The following is a 23,332-nucleotide window of genomic DNA, read 5'->3' on the forward strand; positions in this document are numbered from 1 at the left end:
AACTTCTTTATCTTCTATCATCATTACTCCTTTTTTACCCTTTCTAACTTAAGTAGTATTGAGTCCTAATTCACAGACCAAAGTGGTGCCCTAGAGTTAACACCCAACCAACTATTTTAAAAGGCATAAAAATGACGCATATCTTTTCAACATTTTATGGGTGTTTTCTTTGACGGCTATAACTTTTGCTAAATACTTTCTTATACAGTGATGATCCCCCCCCCCCATGTTTTTTATCTTCTCTTTGTGAACTGCTCAATATGGAATTTGGTGTGAAAGAATCCCTCAGTTTAATACTTATGTTTGAGCCAAGTCATGGGTCTTGTTGGAAATGTTCTTATGCCCCCATATATCTGATAGCACCATGTGGCTTTATTACTTGTTTGCGTAGGCACACTAACATGGGAAAATACTATACATACTAATAAGTTCTTATCTAATAGAAATGGGAACACACAAATCTTGTAGTGCAATGAGACCTTACACCCTGAACATTGACATAAAGACCTGGCACAGGCCTCAGAAGAATGGGCATTCTCCATTTACCCCTTGATCTACAGAAGACATTTACAAAACATCCAAGGTTGTATATAACATCACCCGGAGGCATTCCTGTACCAGGGACGACCCTACAGCTGCTCTGACATCGATCTACTCAAAAGAGACATCCCTTAACACTGAGAAGACAACAAGAACAATGACCTGCTTACTGGACAGGGCTTGCTGTATTGCCCCTTTATGGTGAGGTTTGTCTATAACATCACCTGGAAGCAATCCTCTACCACGGAAGACCCTACCACTGCTCAGACATCGTCCTGCTCAAAAGAGACTTCCCTTAACACTGAGAAGACTTAACAACAACAACCTGCTTACAGGACAGGGCTTCCTGCATTCCCCTTTCATGGTGAGGTGAAACGAGAAGGCACTCCACATCATGACTTCAATGTAGGACATGCAGATTCCAGAATCTTTAATACAGAAACATGAGACCGACAACAGAGACTGTGTGATAAGTGTGTTGGCGCTACGGACAATGTCTTGGATTGGACGATAACTTTCCTGAGGCCTAGAGCTGGTCTTATGCCAGGAAACTTCAGGGGTAGGATCTCTTTGTATTTAGGCCAAGGCTATTCCTTTCCATGCCTCTCATATTTTGGTGGGCCTATGCAAACAACAATTGCCACTCTAACACCGTTTTTACTGTGCTCCTTTGACTCTAATCCTTAAAACACACCCACTTAAAATTTGAGGTTAACTTAAGCTAATATGCATGTACATGGAAATGTAAAAAATACTATGCCTCTAATGTTTAAGGAGTTACGTAAGTTTGATGGCTTTAGATTGCCTTGTGTGCTGTTAAGAAATATTATGATGTGCTACAATCTGGGGACTTGAGGGACAAAGTAATTGCACATGGATTCTGTTTTATTTATCTTAACTTTCTTTGGTGAAAGTTCAAAGTTAAGATATCAGCAAGGGGACTTCTTCTGATAATTATGTTATGGGTGATTGTCCTTCCACTGTAACTTTACCTTATCCTCTTTCTTTGCATCTTTTGTTCTCATAATTCATAATAAAAAATTATAAAACTGAAAAAAAAAGACAACTATGTTTTATTTAAAGGCTATATCCCCAAACTACTCAAAATTATATTGTGCATATAAAAATACTTTGATACAAAGACAGTTTTAAGCAATGAACATTTTGTATGATGCTCTGTACTTTGAAAACTAACAAAGTTGACTTTCATTTGTAACCTTACTGGTGCCACTATCAGTAAGGAAGGCTCCATTCCTTCTAAAGACTGTCCCTCCAGTGACATAAAATATTTGCATATGCCCATCTGCTCACTCAGGGATGGTTTTGGACGCTTGCATGCCAAGGGATATTCAAGTATGGGAAGAAATGTTGGTGGATCAAGTCATGTGAATAAAGAAAAAAAGAACAAAATGATTTGACTTCTGAATGTGTCCTCAGTGTGAAAATCCGTATTACCATCTTTAAAAGTACCCAGGTGTTCTCTTCCCATGACTGAGAGCCTAGTCAATTGGATAAGCAGCTAAGATGCTGAGAAGGCTTCAGGACAGCAGAAGGACAGGTTTTATACTTTTTTCTTGCTTTTCTAATTACAAAATGTGAGTATGGTGTTGAAAACTTGAAATATAAAGACTAAAAGGGTTCATTAAAATTTCCTGAGATGCCCTTCCCCAGCCCCAGCAACAAACAGCACAAACTATTTTGACAGCATTTCATTCTGTTTGATTTTTTTTTTGGAGGTATAGCCTGTTGTCTCTTCATTTTCTTCTCTCATTCAAAAATATCTTATGGTAAAGGTAATAACAGTATTAATATCAAATAATAGCATCAATATAAAAAGTATTAATACTGCTAGCTTTACATATTTTAAAAACAACATACATGTGGCTTCCAAGGAGTGTGTGAAACATGTAATAATCACAGTGTGGGGTTAATAAACTTGGAAACATCGCATTGCAATCAAGCTATCACAACTTAAATATTTATACAGCACCTATCACTGAAGTGCAGTGTAAGTTGACAAAAGGTCTGAGCTAACAGGAAAACAATATATGTGCTTCCTTTATATGAAAGGCAGGTATATATTAGCAATAATCCTTTAGATAAACAAATGGGGAGAAGGACAGGTGATATGGATTAAGTAGTAGGGCATCTGTGCAAGCCTTAAGTTTGAACCCCAGCAATGCATAATGTCACATGCCTCTGTTGGACTGTGCACAACACCCCAACACTAGCACTGCCAGAAATGGTTCCAAAATGATAAGGAAAGTGGGGCGATAGATTATTCACAAATCCATAAAAATTGCCCTTGAACATCTTTCATTTTATCAAGTATTTTATGTTTGCAATGAAAACCTAAAATATTAGATTCAAATACCTGTACTAGAGAGGCAGATGGATCTCAGTTTGCACCTTTTTATGGATCTTACAATGGAAAAAAAAAAACCTCCTCCATAGAATGTCTGAAGTCTTACATTCTTTACCCTTCCTTCAGTATACTATTTTTTCCTTTAAATCAAAATTGGCTCCTCACTTCATCTCTACAAAGTGTTCACAGCAATATGTTTGGTCTATTTTTAGATTCTTTAAGAATTAAATGGTCTTTAATCGAAAAAAAATCAGGATAAAAATTTGTATTTCAATAAAAATTGTAAAATGACAATACCAATACCAAGTATGGCAATATCCTAACAGATTAATAACTTGAACCTGAGATGTACAAGGAGGGTGACTTTCCTGATAATCAGACTAAAAATAAGAATTCACAGTACATTTCTGGAAGACAATACATAAAACAGAATTGGAAGAGAGAGAGAGAGACAGAGAGAGAGAGACAGAGTGATAGAGACATAGAGAGAGAAAGAGAAAAAAGAGAAAGAGAGAGAGGAGAAAGATGCTAAAGAAGCTAAAGAACTCGGATTCTTCCAAAGTTAAACTAAAACGATGACTCAGAATAGACTGAAAAATTGATCATGTAGCCTATGGACCAAAGGGACAGAAGTTGCTGTGGGAGACTTCATTCCTCACATGTGTGTGAGCTTGAATCCAACCCCCTCCACCCTTATCTGCCCTCCCCATTCTTCCTGAAGAATAAATGGAAAAACAACTTCAGAAAAATTGTGCTAAGACCTGAGGCCTAGAGTATCTGGTAAAAGAGAGAATATCTTGAGGAATTCATTAATAATGACACCCACAATCACACCCTACTACTGAGCCCTTCTAGGCCAGCACAGTCCTAACCTGGTTTCCTGGTTCTTCAGATAGGTTCATGGTAACAATCCAGTAGAGTGTGACTGAAATTTTACTGTGATTAAAAAAATTCTGAAAAAAATTAACCCTTAAGTTTTTCCAAATAAATATGGGTCCCAATGTCAGCCAACACCAATCAAAGGGGAAAGAGATCTCCATTTCTATAGGAACATAACTTAGATGACATGTGACCATTCAGCTGACTCTTAAGAGTTTTCTCAGTCATTTGGACAAACATTTTTTATGATCCCATCAATTGTCTAAAATATCTCTGTTCATACTTTATACTCAGATCACCTTCTTTTTAAGTATTATCATCATCCTGAACTAGATTTTTCTTCTTCAGTTAACTTGTCTGAATCTCTAAATTCTTGATTTGTTAGTGGTTTCAAATACATTTAAGCACTTTACTCTAGAACATTGGCATCGTTTGGCTGAGAAAAGAGGTCAATGGGTTTGAAGCCTAGATTTGAACCCCATTAGTGTGTAGTCCGTGAATACTGTCAAGAGCAAACCCCAAGAACCAGACCTAGAGTATCCTTCACCAGAAATGGCAGGATATGGCTGGATATGATTTAAAAAGACAACTTGTGTCTTTTATAATACTACAAAATCTGATCTTATAAAATAAAATTTAAATTTTTATTATACTTTCTGATATTTAGATCATATCTCACACCTCAGTAACTTGATATAATATGTAGAAATATAAAATATTAATGTCCAACTAGGAAGGATGTCCAACATGTGTTTATTACTTCCTCTAGATAAACATTCATCTTTAAAGTCCTGACTGCATTATCCCTGTTAAAAATAGAATTATTAAAATTATGAATATAAATACTTATCATTGTATAGACTCTATTCTTAATATATTTATGATAATTTATTTTTATTTAGTTTAACACAGTCATAAAAGGGAAGTAGAGAGATGGTTACCCTTTTCGACAGATGAAGAAATTCATATATAGACAAAAAAATTTCTGATATATCCTCAATGGGGAAATCAAAGCAAAATTTTATGAAACTCATCAATCCATGATCTATCATTTATGTACATACGTATAAATCAAGCTTTATTTTCCATAATACCAAATCAAGTATATTGTAATGATTTATTTAATAGTGCAAGTTAAACTTTCTATTTAGCTTTAGTGGTCTGAGCTTCTTAGTTCCTTGTTTCTCAAATGTAGCATCTAAGAGTTGACTTTAGGACTCCATTGAACACTAAGTAACTCAGACTATCTCAGAATTTAACAGCACCTAAAAAACCAGGCCTATGAATTGACTTCCTGAATGATCCTTATTCACAGTGAAATTTGAGAATTATAGCATGCATCTCAATTGAGAAATAGCTGGTATGTAGGAAGCATATGAAGTTAGTCAATCCCTTCTCAGACTGAAAATTCCTGAAGGAAGTCATTAATTTATTATCAGAAGCATTCACTGTTAGAATTCAAAAACAATAGTTAGATTAACACGGCACAAAAGTTATATAAAGATTGATTAGCAGCAGGAAAAAGGATAACAACTTAGACATCATGAAATATCTAGAAGGTGACAAATACTCAATGCAGTCCGTATCTTAAGAAGATTCATTTCCTGGCTGACATTTATAATCAATCTGGTCGCATTAAGAGGTAAAAGTCGAAACATGATCAACAAAAGAGTACATTTACAAGACAAAGTGATAAATGTGCTAAAGAAGCAGAGAATCAGAATTAAATGTTAGGAAACAATGAATGTGGAGAACTTTAACAAAAAGCACTCTGACTTCTGAAAAATAATCTATGGGTTTGTAGTTTGAGTCATATTCTGACCCTATGAAGGACTGAGCTCCCCACCCAGTATCTAAGAATGTTTCTTTCCAACTCAACAGAGCTCTAGATTTTAAATGCATACACATAATTGTCCCCAAAGACCAACATATTTAAAATAAATTATTTTTAAGAATTTCTTCAGAATTTAATCTAGTCTTCTTGCACAAGCAAACCACTTATATTAATTTCTTTCACTCATTGATAAGTTCTATTTCTATAGGCCACTTTATTTTTTGAGATAACTTAATGTTCAGTCTTATCTGAAGCCAATATTCCCCCCAAAATTCTTACATTAACATACATAACACATAAATACATAACATTTCACTTCAGGCAAGTTAAGTGTTCACAGAATTCCGCTGAAAAAGTTAAAATGTTCTAGTACTCTTTCTCTAAAAGGGGTAGAAAGAATCAAACCAATTATTATTAAAGCAAAACAGAAATAAAGGCAAATGTGGAAAATGAGGAGGTTGATATAATTTAGACCCTTTTTATCTAGTAAAAATAATTTAATTACTACACAAAGAAATCATTAAGAGTGAGAATAGGGGCCGGGCGGTGGCGCTAAAGGTAAGGCGCCTGCCTTGCCTGCGCTAGCCTTGGACGGACCGCGGTTCGATCCCCCGGTGTCCCATATGGTCCCCCGAGCCAGGAGCAACTTCTGAGCACATAGCCAGGAGTAAACCCTGAGCGTTACCGGGTGTGGCCCAAAAACAAACAAAAAAAAAAAGAGTGAGAATAAACATAATCTAGATGGCATAAAGTTAGCTTCCTTTCCCCCAAAGGAAGAAATAACTAAACTGAGAACTATCATAATAATGTCAATGAGTGAGGGAAGTAGAAAGCCTGTCTGGAATAAAGGCGGGGAGTGGGCGTGGGAGAAATGGGAGCACTGGTGATGGAAATGTTGCACTGGTGAAGAAGGGGTGTTATTTTTATGACTAAAACCCAACTAAAATCATGTTTGTAATCACGGTGTTTAAATAAAGATATTGTCTTAAAAATTCTGGTCCTAAATGTTATTATAAAAATGTAAAATAATTCAGAAATGGTTTGTTTGTTCAAGAAATATTTGTTGATATAAAACTAAGAACTCAGTTTATTTTTTAGTGAAAATAACTTTCCTATTCTTAAGAGTAATATACTCAAAGAAAATCTCATATTCTGAATTCTTCCAGTATTTCAATTATCTAGATAAATCGGCCTATAAGATCATATGGCATCACATATATAAAGAAATAAAATACCCTTAAAATAGTTTAAACAATATTTTGTTCTAACTTTGTTCTCCTATTTTGGTCCATAGGCATAACAATCTGCCTAGCTGATTGAGAAAAGATGCTTTGGGGGGCCGGGAAGGTGGCGCTAGAGGTAAAGTGTCTGCCTCGCAAGCGCTAGCATAGGATGGACCGCGGTTCGATCCCCCGGCATCCCATATGGTCCCCCCAATCCAGGGGCAATTTCTGAGCGCATAGCCAGGAGTAACCCTTGAGCGTCATAGGGTGTGGCCCAAAAACCAAAAAAAAAAAAAAAAAAAGATGCTTTGGACTTCTAGAGAGGACATTACAATATTTCTATTAAATATTAAAGCTACATTGACTGGAAAGCTAGTCCAGGGGTTAAGACCTTTACCATTATGCAGACAACCCTGATTAAACCCCAGTGTTGCTTATGGTCCCCTAAGCATCTCCAGGAGTGACCTCTGAATACATAGCCAGAAATAGGCCCAAGCACTGCGAGGTGTGGCTCCCACAAAATAATTTTTAATTAAAATTACAATTCTATTACACATTATTTGGACTCAAAAAGTATCTAAAACATTTTAGGCACAAAAACAACCCCTCAAAATTGACTGAAACTTAACATATCACTTGTAAACATAATGTTTTCAATTAATCGACCTTCAATCTCTTTTACAAACTTCTACACTAACACTACAACTTTATTAGCACTCTTGTAGGATGACATCTAAAATAAGCTAATTTCTTGAGTTATCTCTGGAAGCAACTGCTCAAATGGCAGTGTGTGATGTCCACAAGGAAAAGACCACAGAGACAAAATTTATTTAACAGTAAATACAGATAGTCTGCCTGACTATCACAGGAATACAGATTACCAAACAGTAGAATGAGAAGGCTGAGCCTGAGGCTCATGGCAGGCTCATGCCTCACATGTATGAGGCACTAAATTAATTTCCAAGCACTATACATAGACACCTAAAGCAAGATTAAAGAACACACACAGTTTTCTTTATAAAGGAATGGACACCAATCAAGTCAAAGTTTATTTCTCCTCAATTAGTATTCTAGTTGAACATGAGAAGAAACTGGACTTTCAATTTTTCTAAAAGAAAAAGTGTCATCATTTCTGAGACCATTCTAGTCTTCTTTCTAATGAGCATAGTGTTAACTTTGGTTATTTGCAGCCAGAAGAGAGCTAAAAATAATATGTAGGACTCATTTCCTCTTGGTAGGAACACAGAGATATTTAGACCCTTATCTGACACAGAGGGAAAAAAGTGTAGTAAGAAAAATACAAACATCATACTAAGAATATGAGTTCACAGATTGGTGACTAAACTTCTTTTCTTCTCATAAAAAGATTATTTAGATCAAGTTATTCACTAGCTCAATCCCAGAATACTGAAAAATATAAATATTTCTGATGAAAAGTCACTGATAGAAAAAATAAAGTTATTCATAAGGTGGGCTTAAGGTGCTTGCCTTACAAGAAGCCAATCCTAATTCCATCCCCAGCACTGCATGATCCCCTGAGCACAGAGCCAGAAATAGCCTCAAACACCATTAGGATGTAGCCCAAACTGTGAGCATCAATCTCATCCATCTCAATTTCCCCTCACCATCCAAATCTATTTGTCCTGATAGTCAAATTTGTTATCCATTCTGGATCATGTACCTATAATAATCTAGGAACTAGCCAAACTAGTCTTAATGGCTAGAAAAGGAAGCTAAAGGGGGTGTTTCCCTCTACTAATGAACATTGTTAGAGCCTAGATCTGACTTCTTAGACCTTGAAACTAGAATGGGCATCTTATAGGTAGCAATTCTCTCCTTTCAACTTGAGACTCTACTAATGAGTCAGCACCTCAACTGAGGTATACCCAAGCCACGGAATGTTTCTCATCACAAAATAAATCCTCTTTCTTGGGTAGCACAACTCAAGGGCACGTTCACAGGATTTTCTAAGGCACTGTTTGTTTGTGCCTGCTAAGTGGGTAGACGGGAAACTGAGGACATTGATGGAGAGAAGGACCTGGTGATGATGGTTTTGGTGTTGGAACACTGAATGCTTGAAATAACTTATTATAAAAAATTTTGTAAATCACAGTGTTTGACAAAAAATAAAAAATTAACTACTTCCTGGTTTGTATTCATACGAACATAAAATGTCTTCGGGTTCAAGACTACACATATTGGCAAAAAATAGTCTTCCCCTTTGCCCAATCATATGTCTTTGATTTCTAACTTCCATGACATTCACTCACAGAAGAAGTGGCTTATTATGCATGCAGAGAGAAAATATTAACCACCGACATGGCTCTGATATTTAGTTACTGGAATGTAATTTTGGAAGATGGAAAGTTTTAATTAAAATCCAATTTCATTAAAAACACAAGTTCCTTACATAAAATTCTTCTGGTACTTGACAAGGTGAGCTAGGGTGTGGTGGGGAATAGAAAGACATTTCCTAAATTTCTTAACTTGCTCTCAGGGAGAAGATTCCATTTTCTTAACATTTTTAAAATAAAGCTGTGTACAGAGAGGAGACAGAAAGAAATTGAGGGTGGGGAAGAGATAGATGGGAAGCAATGGGGAGCACCCTTAGAGTAAAGGAGCTAACTGTCCAAACCACAGAGGCAACAACACTGTAAACAAGAGATCTGAACTTCAACAACCACACTTAAAAATGTGCCTGTCAAGATAGCAGGCTGGGGATGTAGGGGTGGGTAGAAGGGAAGCCGGGAAACCTGGTGGAGGAAAGGAGACATTGGTGCTGAGTTTAGTGCTAGAACACAATATGTTTAAAACCCAATTATGAAAAGTTTTAAATCATGTGGTCCTTTAATAAAACTAAACATAAATAAAGTACATCTCATGAAAAACATTTACAGTTTACAATGAGAAAAGTCACTGTTCTCCCCCTCACCCCAAATTTATAAGACAACCTCAGCATTAATTGTAAGCAATTTCAAAATGAACCAGAGTAAATGACTAGCTACGTTCAAAGACAAATTCTTTTAAGCAAGAGTTATGATTACTGTGGCATTTTATTCTGCAGCTAGCTACTTCAAGAAATGGGAATTAGTCCTGTTTGCCCAGATCAAGCCAAAGGACACATAACTTTATTTAAGCCAAAGATGCTCTAAGAGTATCATGATTCTATGGAATTTTGCAATAGTATTCCCTTTGTGATATGAGGAGAGAATAAATCTTGGTTCACAGAAGAAAACTTTATAAATCAATTTGCTAAATGCCATAGAGAGCTAGAAACTGTTTTATATAAAATTAAATGCATTCTTTTAAAAACTCATTCCACATGCTTATGTCTATAAAGAAAAGTGCCATATGTGAAAAGTCATTTTCTCATTCATTCACGATGTCACATTGAAAGGATCCCTAAGAGTTAATTAATTCAGAGCTGCAGCAGAGGAAAAGGAAGGAAGGGAACACTTAAAGTGCCTTCTTTCTCATTTATGTATTTTTCTCAGTTCACCCTACAATTTGAAATCACATAAAGCTTCAGGGTGACATTCTCTTAATATCTACTTTAGAAATACAATAGCCAAATTGATATTCCTCCTACTATACAAAATAGAGCCATTTACATTGTATATGTTCATGGACATTGTTTATATATACAAATATATGTATGAATAAACATACATATAAACACATACATATGTATATATATATATATATATATATATATATATATATATATATATATATATATATATATATATATATATATATATACAACAATGAGAAGCCTGCCTTGGAGAGGTATTGTTAAAATATTTCTCCCATAAAAAACAGAGGTCACAAACCTCCTGACCCCAACCAACTCAAGGTATAAATCCTGAGTACAGTTCTAAGAATAACCTTTGAGCACCACAGAGTGTGGCCAGGACTCTCCATCCCCTTTTTTCTTAAGAAAAGCCAGTGGTAGAGAATGGAGCGATAGCACAGCAGTAGGGCATTTGCCTTGTACACTGACCCAGGACTGACCTGGGTTCAATACCTGGTGTTTCATATGGTTCCCCCAAGGCAGGAGTGATTTCTAAGCATATAACCAGGAGTAACCCCTGAGCGCCACTGGATGTGGCCCCCACCCCCAAAAAAAACGAAGGGGGAAAAAAAAGCCAGTGACCTGTCATCTTAATTTCCTAAATTACAGAGAAATTCTTAACTAAACACATACTTTCATTTTTGTCTATCAGCCCAACTGTGACTGAACACCTTAAACATGGCTAATCAAAGGATCATGGACAACTTCCCTCTTGCCCTCACCCAGTAGGCATTAAACTCTAAAAGAAAAATCTATTTTAAGTTAGGGATAAGGTTGACATAAAGGTTCTTTGTTAAGGATCCTGTTAAACAAGAGTTAGTTGTATTTGAAAATATGGATCATGCTCATATGCAGGCTCTAAAAACATGGGAATAATCCATGTACAAAAGCAAAAGAAATGAGGAACATGAGAAATGAACTTCAATAGGAAGCATCCTTTAATAGGGAGGAGATGTGTGGAGACACTGCACAATGGTGAAGGGAAGAGGTCACTCTGGAAGAGAGGGTGCTAGAAGGTGGTAAAGAGTTGTTATGTATGAAACCACATCAATAGTAATGTAAACCACAGTGCCTTAAAAATATTGATTGCCATAGAACCAGATTGAGAGGGAGGGCAACTGGGGACAATAGTGGAGAGAAGTGGACATTAGTAAAGGGACTGAAATTGAAATATTATATGACTAAAACACAATCATAAATAACTTTAATTCATGGTGCCTCAATAAAAAATAAAATGTGCCATAATGTAAACTTAAATAGAAAACACATTACCGGTGTTATCAGTGGTGTAAAGAAAACTTTCGGGATTACCAATACAATTAGAATGACTAGTATATACAAAGATTTCCCATTGCAATTAGAGGTGACAGTTGACTTTAGGTATTTCATTTCTAAATTTCTTTTTTATATTTTACCTTTTTCAATTTCATTTTTTTAAAGACACATAATATTGCTGTTCAGAATGGTAGCAGAAGAAACATATATCCACAGAGTATTTTAAATTTGGTTCCACCAAATTCAGCCATGCTGGAAATGTCAAACATGCTCCAGATAGTTACACTTGGAATAAAGAAGTGAAGACTAACCATCTTTATTTTTTATATTTATTTGATGTCAACATGAAAGAATGGGTTAAATCAACATTGTCACTGTCATGAATTTTCACCTCTTTTTTATTTTCTGTGACTGCTAGAAAACAAAAGTTGTGACTGGACAGCTTTCATCTATACCATCTACAGGACTGTTTTCATCAGAGCCACTGGGTGACACTGTTTCTCCACTAAATTGATGCAACCAAAGCAATTTCCTGGCAAAAGAAAAAACATCCATACACAGGTATGCATACATAAACATATATGACACTACTACCACCATACAGACACACACACATCAGTTTTCTAAAGAATTCTTAGGATGCAAGAATATACACTAAGCTAATGTTTTACTAGCTTAGCAGAACTGGATAGACTTCAAAACTTTAATACTCAAATTCCTCAATAATCAACGACAGTGCTAATCAAATAGGCTTGTTATTTACCTTGTGACTATTCCCAAATAGCTTTCTACCTTCTAAATGGCAATGTTTTCCATGACCTCCACTAATATTCCATCTTATTTACTTACATTTTAATGGATTCCTAAGGAAACCATGCAAAATAATTTAGGTGAGCAAAAACAACCATCTGTTTCAACGAACAAAGAAACACTTGACTGATATGCAGATGACTTTTTTGCCTTGAAATATGAAATCCTGGACATTTTTTAAATTGATTTGCCTTGAAATTTGAAATCTTGAACGTTTTTAAATGAAATTAATCCATTTCAATTTTCTAATTGATTAAAAAAAAGAACATGAAAATACAAAGTTAGGACCACACCAAAGACTCTTCTTAGAGTAAATGAAGACTTCACCAAGTTCCAAATTGAACTTTTCAATGTGATTGCTTTTTACATATTGGACAAAGACCTGATGAATGCATGTGATTACATGTGATACTTGTGATTAGCAGGAAATTCATGATCAAAACTTCAAAGAGTTTTGTGATGTGATTGATGAGTTTTACTCAACCATCTAATATCACCAACAATACCTAGACTTCTAATATTCAGTCTGACTCATCCCTGGTTTGTTTGCTCCAGCTGCAGAGGTAAGTCCTAGTCCTGGAGAAAGTGGACACTTTTGGGACTGATGCCTAATGTATACTTTAGCTGACTCCCCTGGCTTTCTTTTTCTTTAAAATCAAACTAACTGTAGTTTTCAAACTACAGCTGCCTCAATTTTAAGCCTTTTAGGAGTTTGTTGCCATTAGGCTATACACACTATTAGAAACTTCAAGAGAGACAAATACCTACCATTTTGATGTAAAATATACTCAGTTAATAATATTTTAGTTTTTTTTTTTTCAAGAAATCCTGCAAACTAATTTCCATGTCAAAGAAATAGTTTGTCTCTAAAACATAAACTGTTCAAAATCTAAACTATTTAAGCCATTTAAACTTGGTTACACCATGGTGTGTGAGGGGGGGCCTTCTTAAAATCAATAATTCTATAAACTCCACATTCCTCCATAAAAAACAGAGGAAGCTTTGCTTGTTATTTTATAAAGAAAATGAAGAATCCTGGATATTGATATACTAAGTACCTAGTACTGAGCAGATCTGGTAGCTTTTTGACAGGATACTTGACCTTTGCTTCTCCTTATGCTGTTGTCTCTACTGTAGGCTGAAAAAGAGTCTTCACATGATCTAAACATAGTCTATAGGAATTTTTAGCACAAGACCTAATATATAGTCTGTTGTGTCTTGACATTTAAAGGACTGACAGAATTTTATGGACACCATTAACCATAGTTTACCATTCCAACCAGCAGACTTCACTGGTGGTGACCACATATAGCCAGTGTGCATTTCTGACAACAGCTATTCAACAAATATTTCTCTGAACTACAACTCATCCCCTAGGCCAGGAATTAGCCATATCTGCTATCCATCTACTCTCTGAACATGACATTGGGGACTGGACCTGTGCTCCCCACCCTGAAACCCCATGCTGTAGTCACTCAATCAGCTTCGATATCTCAGCCTTTTCTTTTTAGCTCTTGTACTCAGTCCCTAGGCCAGAAATTGGCCAGCTCTAATTTGTTTCCATCCCTAAACCCAAAAATCCTGTAGATACTAGTGTGTCATTTCAAAAACATTGATTGTTTCATATATATTTTTTTTTTTTTGGTTTTTGGGCCACACCCGGTAACGCTCAGGGGTTACTCCTGGCTATGCGCTCAGAAGTCGCTCCTGGCTTGGGGGACCATGTGGGACGCCGGGGGATCGAACCGCGGTCCGTCTCCTAGGCTAGCGCAGGTAAGGCAGGCACCTTACCTCCAGCGCCACCGCCCGGCCCCTGTTTCATATATTTTTTATGGGGCAGGTGAATTATGGCACTCATATTTCTCAGAGAGTATAGAGTTTTAAATCTCAGTAAACTCACAAGAGAAACTAGTTGACAATTTTCTTGGAATAATCAAATCATACAGCATAGTCAAGAAAATAACCTGAACTGCAAATGAATTATTAGTAGCTATTTGTTATAAAAATCTCAAAAGATCAGTTATCAAGAAGCTGATAATCTGAACTACTATTATCCATATATGTAAGACCTTTTTCCTAAAGATCAAGGCTGTATTATGCTGACCACAGGGCAGCCATGCACACATTCTCAGGTCAGGTTGAAACAACTACCAATCATAGTATTATGGGGGTGGGGGGATATATTACCTAATGGAAAGCATATATTGAGAATGACTAAAAATACATTTTTAGAGGAAAAAAATAATGTTCATGTGAGACCAGGAAAATGGCACAAAAGACAATAAGATATACTTTGTGTACAAAAGTCCACAATCTGATACCCCACAAGCAGCATAGGATCCCCTAGCACCTCTGAAAGTGAGATCTTAGAATCTTACAGGAAGCAACCCTTGCATAGCTCCTAGTCTGATCCAAAAAAAAATAATAAATAATGACAATATAGCAATAATTTCATTTGAATATGAACCACACACCTCTGGGTATCACCTGGAGATTTCTAGAAGTTCAGAAGTCTATTCTAAATTATCTGATTTTCACTGAAAACATAACTGTAGAAAAATAGCTTTTCATCTTATCCACTGAGGACTTTGTAGAACAGAGAAAAGGAAGAAGTAAAACTCTTTGGACTAGGTAACATCTGGTCAAGGGGGCAAACAATTCACCCCACACAGGCATATTTTAGAAAGTTCAAGAAACATGCCCCACAATAAGGAGCCATAATCACTTGGGAAACTTCAGGACCCAAGGGCTATGCAGAATTTTTCATCTATCAGATTCCAGCTCAAAACAATGTTTTCTGAAAAACATACCTTAACATTCAAACCATGTAAATGTGTCACTTCTAGAGACTAGCAAAAGTTTCCAGTGAAGGCTGGGATATTCCTAACACACAATTAAAACCTCTTAGCAATAGAAAACCTTCCCAAATAACATATAAAGATGTATTTCTGCTTTGGAGGTTCATGAACATACTAAATGAAAACTTATTTAATGTAAAGTGAAATAAAGTTTGGTAACACCTTTATTCAACTAGAATCCCAGAAAGATCATTTGGGAGCTGTTTCCCCAGAGAGCGCAACAAATTCACACAAATGTCACTCCAGATAGAATGAATGTTTTTCACGTTGCTGTCTCTCCCCCTGGCCAGCCTGCACCCCTCCCTCAGGCTTTTCAAAATGTATTTCATACACAGACCCACTGTTCTAGTTGTTTATTTAATTAACATGACAGCCCGGCATACACAGCATTTCTTTCAGTACTACAGTTTTAACTTTTTACACTTTAGACTCAAGACAGAAAGAGTAAAATGACTGTTTGACTACTTCCAACCTCTGTAAATTTATATAGATTCACTGACTATTTCTGTCAGTTAAAACAGTTTTTCAGTATGCTTTAAATATCTGTATTCACAAAGTAAAATCGCAATTTTGTCCCTCCACATACAAAATTCTTTTCCTTCACCTTTCCCAGGGGATCAGAAAGTCTTGTTTTTTCTTTTTTTAGTGTTTTCAGAAGCTGACATTAATTAATTTTAATTCTGTCACCAAGTCATAAATAATCAATATTGCTCTGTGTATGCCATAAGCTGAATTATATTGCTGAAATGTGACAGAAGCTAGAATTTCATTAAAAACGCATGACTGTTCCTGGAATTTATTTGAGAAATATGTTATGCTATACTGAAATGCTTTTAAGGTCTTGAAGAACAATATCTTCTATATTTTCAGAAGAAATACTGTGGGATTTTATAGTTATATGAGATATGCAAAAAGTGAAGATTTTTTAACTGAAGACATAAAGGAGCTTACCCAAAAAGCTTCCATATAAAACCATAACTCTTTTTCTTATTTTTGCTTTATTGTTGTTGCCTTCTTGGTATTTTTTAAGTATAATTTTATATCAGTGCTGAAAACCTTGATTCCACCTTTGATAACTAACCACCAGACCCCATTACATTCCTACCATAAAGTCTGTTTTTTCTAAAGATATTTAAGCACTTAGGCAAGTTTAGAAATTCTTGATTTTTTAATTATACAACATAAAAAATACAGCCAAACATCCCTGTTGCTGAATTCATCAAAAAAGAACTTTGCCATTAATGGGCACAAATAGATTTATGGAAAGATGCATACAGCTTTTTGTTTATGTAAAAACTATAGGCAAAATATCAAATTCTTCTTGATATGTAACCAATCTAAAATACTACTTGCTTGAAGTCTTTCAGAAATGAATATGGATGATGGTTTGGGCAGCAACAGGGGAATGACCAGACAACTGTGATTTCTGAAAGGGTGAAGGAGACAGGTAACTTATGCATCCGAATTCAATGCCTTATAGGTGAAGGGAAAATGCATCATTGAAAACTGTATCATGAAAAGCAGTAACTAGTAATCATGATAATTCCTTAATAATTGCAAAACTTCACAGTTCCTTGGTATATTCCAGTGTTAGAAAGCAGATTGAAGTTTGAAAGAAACTGTCCATCTCCCAGATAGGCATGCTCATTTACAAAGCTACACAACTGAATGGCAATTGCAATCATCATCCACACAATAGGGTTGGCCTGGTGGATACTGGGCTGAGAAGGGAGAAGAAAAAAAAAAGCAGAAAACTGTTTTTGAGTGAGAGGAACACCTTTCTCTGTACTCATGAAGTCAAAGCTAGTTTTGTCTCTGCTTCAACTCCTCTATCAACACCGCACAACTCTTTCATAGGTCTATGATATCCAGTCTGCAAGACTCGGGCTTCTGGAAGAAACCAAGGGAGGTTGAGAGGATGGAAGAAAGGGGATTACATCTGCTAGTGGGTTTAGGAGAAATTTGGTTTAGGAGTTAGTCTTAAGGGAAATGTATCTGTTCTCTGGAAACTTTCACAACTGAGGTGCATAGGACAGTGACACAGATCCTGAGCACTATGACCCCCTAAACGGAGAGGAAAACTGAAATTGCTCACCCTTTCACCTCACAATGTGAAAAGTCTAAATAAATTGTCTAGAGATACTTGCCAGATTATCTCTACTTTATGTCTCTACATCTCTATTCCAAACTCCTTGTTGCCCCAATGTTGTCTTGAGTTAAGAGAAGTCATTCTTTAAAAAAAGAACTAATCAGAGTAGCTTCAGGCACATAATCTATGTACTTATAACAATTTTGGTGCTTGACTTCATAAAGCATGCAGATGACAGTGGTACACTTTGCACCCTTAATCATAAATTTGCTTCCTTATGATAAAAGTGATAAGCCATTTACTGTACAGCTCCTGAACTTTTCACACAGCTAGGTTAACATATGAGATATTGCCCTATCTTAGGACATACTCTTTTTTATTAGTTCCCACATACAAACTCAGGCATACAATTTGTGCTCTGTAACAATTTGAATAAGTCATAAATAAAACTAGTCTTCAGGAACACACACCCATATCCTCATTAAAATTTTAAATCTAAATTTCTGTAAAAAGGCAATCTTGTTTTGCCATCAACTGTAAGAAATTCTCTTATTTCAAAATAGACTAAAAAAAGGCAGCAAATGACCACAACAGATCACCAACACACACATTTTCAATAGCATTAATCAGCAATATACTTAAAACTGCAATGCTCTTGGACTTTTAAAGTTTACAGATGATTCCAATTCTCCATTATCAATTCAAATAAAAGAACTCTAATAAAAATCTGTAAGTTCATTAACACTGCAGCTTAATTAACCACATCCCTTATTTGAAATCCACTGTAAACTCCTCAACCTATGTTAATATGGAATTTCAAAATTTTAATTTCAGAAGCTAAAGACATTAATTTGGAGTTGTTATTTATATTAAATCACAACTTTTCCTTATAAATGATTATTCAATTTCAATAATCACATTTCCCTATAAAGAAATATGTGTTGTAGGCATTTAAATTATAAGTGTTTTTCATTTATAAAAAAAATCTTTCCCCTATAATTGTAAAAAAATTAAAACGAATCTCCTCCAAGTGAGAAAACTTAAAGACAGTTTGAGAATTAGTTTGGAAGTCACCACGGTAAGGTAAGTATGAGTCTGTTTTTAACTTTCCTCTGAGTAAAAAGCTTGAGCACAAGAAATATTTGCTTTATCTGAGTGAAAAGCTAAATAAACACATTTGTTTTAAAATAAACACAGTGACAATGAGGCTGCCATCCATTCCGCTAAATAATGTCAAACAACCACATTTAAAGTAATCAACCCCAGGTTGAAAACAAACCAGCCACCCCCACCATATGGTGACTGCAAAGTCTTAGCAATAAGACTAGTCATGGAAGAGCCTAAGAAGAAAACCCTTCCTGTTTCTTAAGATATCTTCTCATCCCCAAAGGTTGTCCTAACTGTACTCAAATCTCACACATTTATATGTAAAAGTGTAAATTTCCACCTACTGTCCCTAACCAGCCCTGCACCTCCACTACTAATAGAAACCCTGCAAGTGTCAACCCCCTTAATAGCCTTTTCAGATTCCACACAGAAAAAGAAAAAAAAAAAGGATGTTCACTTTTATGGCCCTTAAAGTACCTATATTTCATAGTCTGAAAATGGTTAAAGATTATGAGATTCATCCCTCAAACTCACTAAACTTTTCTCTAAAACAAGTTCAGCCCTTACTCTTCATGTCTCTTCTCCAGTCTGATTTCTCACCCTCGCAATAGTCTTCGGAATGGATATTTTCTATATAACCAGAGCACAGAAAATGTCTAAATATCTACCCACTTAAAGTATGCTCATACTTCATTTACATTTAGGGGGGAAATTAAGGTGGCCTATGTTTAATTTCTAGGAATATTACAGTTCAAAAAGGACACCTCCCAGACACGGTATTTATAGTTAGCACATACAAAACACATCAGCTGATATTATGTGGTTACCCGCCCCCCTCACCCTCCAATAAGATCAAAAACTCAGCTCTTCAAGTAAAAAAAACCTATTGTCAAGCCAGAAAACGTGCGTTTCTAGCCAACTTTGTACTGGCTTCCCAGGATCTACTTAGCTGTCACTTGAAAAGAAAGAATTCACCCAGAAATGGCAAGCGAGTTTTCTAGTGGCATCCACGTGTTTAGCAACCACCCGCTGCTGAAAATAATTCGAAAATGTCTGCGAAGGAAAAGAAATGAGAGTGTTTCAAAGTCCAGGGAAGAAATCCTTGCGCCAGGTGTGGCCGGTCTGGTCTCTAAATTGGGGTCAGCTGTGAAATGTCCCTCCAAATGCCACCAAATTTGATCCCTTATGTTAGTCGCCTCATAAAAAGTGGGGGTGTGGAGCCAGAGGGGAGAAAACTTGCCAGTTTTTCCCCCCTTAAGCCTTAAGTCACACCCCAGCTTTGCACAGTCCTTTCTGCGTTTTAGATTTCCCCAGTTTGGCGAGCGCAACGCCGGGCGCTTGCTTACCTGTTCCCGGGGTATGCAGGGCAGGGACGTCCTCCGGTGGGACTTGGTGCTGCAGCCGGACATCTCGGCGGACACCACGGAGCTGGACCTTCTCCTCTTCTTCAGCACCGGGATCTCTCCCTTAGCCCCGGTTCTCCGCTGGGACCCCGAAAACTCCCTCGGGGCCGCCCCCGCGGACTGCGGCAAGCTTTGCTCCAAGTACCTGGCCAGGAGGAGTCCGAGCGCGCCGGCCAAGTACGCCAGGTAAGGTCTCCAAGCGACCTTGACTGTCTCCAAGGAAAGGAGGGCCACGGTCCTGACCGCGCTAGTCAAGGCGATCATGAGGACCCCCAACTTTAGCCTCAGCACCAGCCATGTCGCCGCGGCCAGGCAGCTGAGCACCACCCCGGAGGCGGGCAGCGAGAGCCAGCGATCGTCCCCGACGCCCAGCCCCGTCTGCACGAGCGCTTCCCCCCCGCAGCAGGCGGCCAGCAGCGCCACGGCCAGCGGCAGGCGCACCCCGGCGCGCAGGAGGCACCAGCCCATCCAGAAGAAGGCGCACAGCACACTGAAGAGCAGCGCCCAGGGCTGCAGCCAAGGGCTGAGCTGCGCGCCGCCCCCGGGAGCGCCTCCCCGAGGCCCCGCGAAGACGCCCCCTTGGGCGCCCAGGCCCGCGTCCTCTTCCTCCTCCTCCTCTTGCTCCCCCAACGGAGCCCGACTCTTCTCCGGGTCCCAGCCGAGCTCCCCACGAACCAGCCGCACCAACAGCGCCAGCAGCAGCAGCAGCAGGGACAAGGAGCCCGCGCACAACCCCCTGGAAAGTTTCCCGGGGCGCTGGATCCCCAAATGCGTCCCGCGTCCCGCCACCGCGGGGACCGCGCTACTACTGGACCCGGCCCGGTGGAGGAGCTGTTTCTCCGGGACCCCCGCGTCCTCGTCGGGCAGGGCCATGGCGCACCCGCTTCACGGGATTCCCCCCTCTCCAAGCGCCCTGGAGCCCCTACATGCGCGCTGGCTTGCAGTCTCTCCGCTCCGCCCCCCGCGCCCCGGGAACTTTCAGCTTTCGAATAACTCCTGGGAGACGCGGGATGCTCCCCAAGACGCCTTGCTTGGTTGGAGTCCAGTTGGAAGTCACCGCAGTGACCAAGGCTGTACTCTCTCGCACCCCAGGGCAGACTCCGCAGGAGCTTGTGCAAGGTCTCTCTGCTTCACCTCAACCCTTTGGGGGGGGTCTCTTCTTCCTTGTGCGGGGCTTTACGCGCGCCCCAAGCAAGCTGATAGCCAGGCGCAAATGGAGAGGTTGCAACGGAGCGCGCGCCGGGACAATGCTGCGGCGCGTCGGGCCCGGTTCCCGGGGTTCCCCATTTCTTTCTCTGACTCCCTTCCCGCACTCTCGGCTCTTTCAGGCTCTCTGAGCTCCTCCGCTAAGAGAATTTTCTCCTACATGGCTCCAGCCAGCGAATCGCTATTACCCGGGGCTGTAAGCTCTGCCTCCAGTGCGCCCATGGCATGTGCAGGTCATGGCTAAGGGTGCTGAGGCTGGAAAGGGGACCCAGGGAGAAGTTATTCTGTGCGGCCGAAGAGAGATTGATTCCCCGGGAATCAATCCCCGGGAGGGAAAGAGCTGGAGAAGAAAAGAGGGTGGGAGAGAAAGGAGGACACAAGGGAGAGATTTGCTGCTATCCCCCCACTTTTTGTTTCCCTTCGTGCAAGGTTGGTCGAGATCTGTAGCTTTGCGGGAGGAAGCGTATAGAAAAGACAGGTTCAAATTGTATTAAAAAGTGGGGAACTGGAGTGATCCCCAATTCCGCTTGCTTTCTTGCAGGCAACTCCCTAGGAAAGCTCTTGCTGACTGGATCGCGTCCCCTCCCCCAAAGGCGGCGCTGCTCACCGCGCCTTCTTTCATTCCCTGCAGAGAACAGGGCCAGACCTGCAGAACCAGAGGGAGTCTTCCCAGTTCGCTGTGGCTGACCCTCAAGGTTGAGTGTCCTGGGACACTTGTTGGGGGCGGAAGTTTGTGTTGACTAGGGAGAGGACAGAAGCCAACTGGACTTCTCATTCACTAAAAGTGACAGCCACATCTACTGTCTGTATGATACTGAAATGTTCATAGGTTCCCTGATCCATTACAACAGGCAGACCAATTCCAGATGGAATTCATGCTGATGCCACTTCTGCTGGACCATTAACTCTGCCCAAGAAGCCAAAACTTTCCCATGGCTTTGGGGAAGGAATGAAGGAAAAATCACAGAAATTTGCCCACACCCCAATAGCATTAGGGGGGAATGGGCATTTAAGGGCATGTCATTTAAATTTTTATATTTAAATAAATGGGAGTGGAGAATAATCTTCAGCCATACGATACTCCTGCAGAATCATACTTCAGGACATTTGTCTTGCAAGAAGCCAACCCAGGTTCTAATCCTAGGCAACTAATATAGTCTCCTCAGCCAGCCAGCAGTAATCCCTGAACATCTATGGGTGTGGCCCCGAACAAACACAATCCAAAAGCACTGTTTGGATAGTAATGCAATTTTTTGAGGGTGAATGGAAATAGTATTGGCATTAGTGATTTTTACCTGCAATAAAATCAGAACGTCCAAATAGTCTCTAGAAAGAAATCAAGGGAATCTTCAGGTGAAGGTGAAGACAAGTGAACTTAACTCTAGAAAAGATCTGCAAAAAGCATCTATGGTTGTGAAATATCCTTTAACTGTGAAGGATGCTTGAGAGAACAATTATTGCCTTGCATGTGACAGAACCTGGTTAGATCCTAGCACCATGTATGGTCCCTGAGCACTGCCAGGGATGCTCCCCTGACCATCAATCATTATGTATGGCCCAAGTCCAATATAAAAATCAGTTCCTACTTAAATAAAATTTTATAGGGTGCTCTGTACTGTAGGAATATAGTGTTAGGAATATTAAAGGAATGTTTTAAGGTATTTTAAATAAAGTGTTGAAAATATTTTTGCATGTCATGCAAATAATTCAGTATCTATTCAGTGAACTTTAAAATATAATCATACTTATTGTTCCCTAGAAGCTAATTTCTGTTTTATTCTTTGAACAAAGATAAGATAGTCCATTCTTGTTCACTGTTAATATGGCTGTTACTGAGATAGCTCTTGCTTGCACTAATAATAATCTAGTTTTGTCTTAATTATCCTGACATTCAAGGTTAAAGTGTATTTATAGCACAGAATAATTGGTTCAATATGTCACTATTTTGTATGGTGTTGAAGCAAAATAAAGGCCATCCGGAGATATTGAAAATTAAATTAATTTATGGGGTTATTGGAGGATGTACCTTGACTAAAATTTGGATCCTGGAAAACAGCTGGCCTGAGTTAGAGGTAGGTATTAATGTTATAATTATGGCACTCAAGGATCTGCTGACTATGATTCTTTACATCTCTCCATCAGATGTCCAAAACTGTATCACTCCACAGA

General features: G+C 38.5%; 1 protein-coding gene across 1 annotated transcript in view; it reads right to left on the reverse strand.

The window, feature by feature from the left end:
- The window catches only part of PDE3A (phosphodiesterase 3A), a 337,733-nt gene extending 316,903 nt beyond the window's left edge, over positions 1 to 20,830 (reverse strand). The window contains exon 1 of the mRNA XM_049782896.1: positions 19,901 to 20,830. Coding sequence (XP_049638853.1) covers positions 19,901 to 20,830 — 930 coding nt within the window. The remainder of the gene's footprint in view (positions 1 to 19,900) is intronic.
- Positions 20,831 to 23,332: the final 2,502 nt, after the last annotated feature.

The sequence above is a fragment of the Suncus etruscus genome, chromosome 11 (genome assembly GCF_024139225.1).
Source record: "Suncus etruscus isolate mSunEtr1 chromosome 11, mSunEtr1.pri.cur, whole genome shotgun sequence".
NCBI lineage: Eukaryota > Metazoa > Chordata > Mammalia > Eulipotyphla > Soricidae > Suncus > Suncus etruscus.